Raw genomic sequence first — 3811 nt, 5'->3', positions numbered from 1 at the left:
TATATATATATATATATATATATAGCCAGTACAGCCTAGTATGTGTATGCATATGTGCATATTTGTAAATTATCCCACGTATGCATGCAACATCTGCATGTCTATATATATATATATATATATATATTGGTTTATTCTTTTCTCTTGTGTTTGCAGATCGGCCTGCATAACTTTCTTCGTTTTTGCAAGATTGATAAGAAGCAAGAGAGGAGTCTTTGGTTAGTTTGTTGTATAAATCTTTCTTTTGTTCGTTTTACTCCCTCATGCATGCATGTATCTTATTCCTTTGCTTGCTGCATACACTTGTCGGTGGAGAGAGAGGGGGTCAAAGCAGCATCACTTTCAACAGCCTCGACAGCAGCAGCAGCAGCAACAGCAGCAGCAGCAGCAAAACCTCGTGAGGAGGGTCTGTCGTTGGTCTTGTGTTTGTTTTATTTTGTTGTTATTGCCAGTGCTTATGCTGTCTGTCTCCTACTTTTGCTGTAGGCGGCGAATTATTCGGTTTGACGTGGAGACACAAGGAGACACTTTTGCTGCTGCGACCATCGTAGGGGTCTCCTTTCTATGGCACCAAGTGCGGTGGTAGCTGAGGCCCTTACCTAACCCTAAACCCTAAACCCTAAACCATAAACCCTAAACCCTACACCTTGAATGTGAAGCCTAGGCTTCTCTGCTTGCCTGCAGTAACACTGGTTTTGCTATCTCCTCTAGCGGAGACAGTTGTCTCGTGCTTAAACAACTAAAGTCCAACTTAGTAGTTATTATTATTATTATTCCTATTGTTGTTCTTTTTTAATAATATTATTATTATTATCACTATATTTATCATTATATTTATTGTTGTATTTATTATTATGTTTATAATTATATTCGTTATTGTCGTTGTTGTTCTTAGGTCCGCTTTATGATGGCGGCCCTCATGGAGGTGGGCAGCGGCGCTCAGCCCGAAACTTTTATTTCGGATTTGTTAAGGGAAGGAGAAGAGACAGAAAAAGAAGCACAAGAAGCTGTTGCTGCTTCAGCTGCTGCTTCTGCTGCTGCTGCTGCTGCTGCTGCTGAGGCACCTGCAGCAGCAGCAGCAGCAGGCAGCAAGCGGGGGAAGACAGCAGCGGCACAACTAGAGGTGCAAGCAGACAGGGGAGGCCGTCAAGGATTAAGCCCCGCTCCTGCATGCAATCTTGTCTTATACGATTGCTGTTTTGAGGGCCTCTACTTCAGTCGCTCGGGCGTTGTGAACCTCCTTATGGAGCCCCAAGGCAGCAGCAACAGCAGCAACAACAACACCAACAACAACAGCAGCAGCAGCAACAGCAACACCAGGAGCAGCAGCAACAGCAACAGCAACGGCAGCAGCAGTTCAGGTGCAAGGGAAGCCGCAGAAGACAGAGACAACACTGAGAGATACACGAAAGAAGACAGACACAACAAGCAAGACCCTCAACAGCATCTCTTCGCTGAAAGTGCAATAAAGCAAAGAACAGAGACGACTCCCCAGCCTGTTGCAGCACCTGCTGCTGCTGCAGAGGTGCAGCAAAGTCGCAGCTGCCACTTTGGGCTGCCCCCGTGCAGCACTGAAGAGTCCCGGACCTTTCAGGTGCAGCCTATGCACGAGCAGCAGCAGAAGCAGCAGAAGCAGCAGCAACAGAGACGGGGAGCTGTCTGGCATGCATACTCCATTGAATTTGCTGCCAGGTGTCTATACACCTGAATTGTGCTTGTCTTCAGGAGGAGTACCTGCGGTCTGCCCAACGCATGATGGTCCTCAAATGCCTTTGCGAGCATTCACTGCCCCCTTGGTGATACACTTATGCCAAGATGTAAGTATATATATATATATATATGCATGTGTGTGTGTGTTTATCTGTATGCCCTTATCTGCATACATATCTATGTATATGCATGCATGAATGCATGTACGCACGTCCGTATATGTAATATATATATATATATATATATATGGTTTATGTATAAGTATATATATATATATATCAATCTCTGTAGATAAATAAGTAATTATACATATATATGGATATATATATGTATACATATTTACGTGCATAAGCATATTCTTTTCTTGCATATTCGGTTGCTGTAGCAAAAGCTTTATATTCGCTGGAGGGCCTCCTGCACTTTGTAAACCTCCCCTAAACGCATGCGGCTACAGTGATGCATCTCTCTTCTTTGTTTGGCTTATGTATGTTTTTTAAATGTCATTATGCTTTACTTGAAATGAGTTTGTTCATTTCACGTTTTTAATATAAATATTTTAAATTAAAATGGACAGATTTAAACTATTAATAAACCTTTTAAATTTGAATTTGAATTTTTAAACTCTTTTTAATGGTATATGCTTTCATGACTTCGGTTTAACTACGACCCGATTAAAATGTACCTTTTAATACTCTTGTGTTATTAAAATATTTAATGTCTTTTTCACTTCTGTTCAAACAAAACTTGTTTTTTAAATCTCTTCCTATTCTACTTTACTGAAATTATCTTCTGTAGGGTCTTCAATCCTCTGTCCTTTTCTTTGTACAATGTTTGCTTTGCACCGTTAAACTCTTGTATTATAATCGCTGTTTCATTAAAATATGCTTTCCTCTTAACTTCTGGTTGATTTACACTTGTCTTCTAAACGTCTATGTGCTTTTCGTTTGCTAGAACTTTGTTGTTTTATTATCAAAGTGGGTTTGTTAAAGACCACCAAACTAGTGTTTTATTTGATTATGTTTGTTTTCATTAAACCTAAACATTGATTATTTCGGGTTTTGTTTGGTCTGGGCTGCGATGGGGCCGCGCAGCAAAACGGTGTTAGCTGTTTGATGCTGTATTATAGTGAATGTTGTTTTGGGGTTTTGTTTGTGCGTTGCTGTAGCACAAGACGGAATGAAGAAGAATGGTTTGTTTGCAAAAGCGAGGAAATGTGGCACTTTCAATTCAAGCACACTGACACGGCGAGGTAATAAATGATGAAGAGGGATTGCAAGAAAAAAAAGTGTTTCTCTTTTTGCAGACTGAAGGGGCCAGAAGAAGAGATGAGGTTTTTTAAATACCTTATTCACAAACTGGTGTTTTGTTGCTTTGTTTAAATCGCGTAGTACTGTCTTGTTCGTGTCTTGCTCTTTTCGTTGTTTTTTATTCTCTGTTCTGGTTTGTTGCGGTAGAATTCGCATGCAGGCAGCAGGCATGCAGTAACTTAGAAAGTATACATGCATGCATGCATGCACTACCTCTAAAAAGTATAGAATGACAGCCACAGGAGGCGTTCTTTTTGTTTCCCCAAGACAGACGACCAATGCCACACAAGTAAACGAAAACACGGAATTAAACAAGGAAAGATAACTCATGCTTAGTGACAGCTTCAGCTTAAAGGACTAATTGCAAAGGAATAAGAGTGCGTCCATGCGCGGCAGCTACGAAACATCGTTTTTCTAATTTACTTTGTTATTTTTAATGACCAAGACTTGTTTTATACAGGGCTTTAAAAAGAAAAGGAAGCTAAACTCAGAGGAAGCCTTTAAGTAAAAAATATCCATTACAATAATAGTAGTGCCGCTGCTAATAATAATGATAATTCATGATTTTACTAATAATTATTATGTTGTCGTTCGTTTAGATTGTATGAATACCAATAGAAGGATATAGTGATACCTGCAATGATTGCATAAGAAGGGGAAACCCGAATGTTACGCTGCCAATGTTTGTTATGTATGCACCTTTGCTGAGTTGCAGCTTTTTTCGTTTTTCGTTCGTCTTCATTTTAGCTGCTATTACTTCAATTGGCTAATCTTGTGTACTGGATTAGTATCAA

At 39.9% G+C, this 3811-nt stretch overlaps 1 protein-coding gene across 1 annotated transcript in view; it reads left to right on the top strand.

Moving 5' to 3' along the window:
- EAH_00013160 (tRNA pseudouridine synthase , related) overlaps positions 1 to 1708 on the top strand; it is a gene marked incomplete at both ends in the record, with an annotated part of 4407 nt that extends 2699 nt beyond the window's left edge. Inside the window, 3 exons of the mRNA XM_013394547.1 lie at positions 157 to 218; positions 487 to 553; positions 896 to 1708. Of these exons, the coding sequence (XP_013250001.1) occupies positions 157 to 218; positions 487 to 553; positions 896 to 1708 (942 nt within the window). The remainder of the gene's footprint in view (positions 1 to 156; positions 219 to 486; positions 554 to 895) is intronic.
- Between the last annotated feature and the right edge of the window lie 2103 nt (positions 1709 to 3811).

The sequence above is a fragment of the Eimeria acervulina genome, genomic scaffold (assembly GCF_000499425.1).
Source record: "Eimeria acervulina Houghton genomic scaffold, Eah_scaff74, whole genome shotgun sequence".
Classification (NCBI taxonomy): domain Eukaryota; phylum Apicomplexa; class Conoidasida; order Eucoccidiorida; family Eimeriidae; genus Eimeria; species Eimeria acervulina.
Note: the sequence above shows the minus strand (reverse complement) of the source record. Positions and strands in the feature narration are given on the sequence as shown.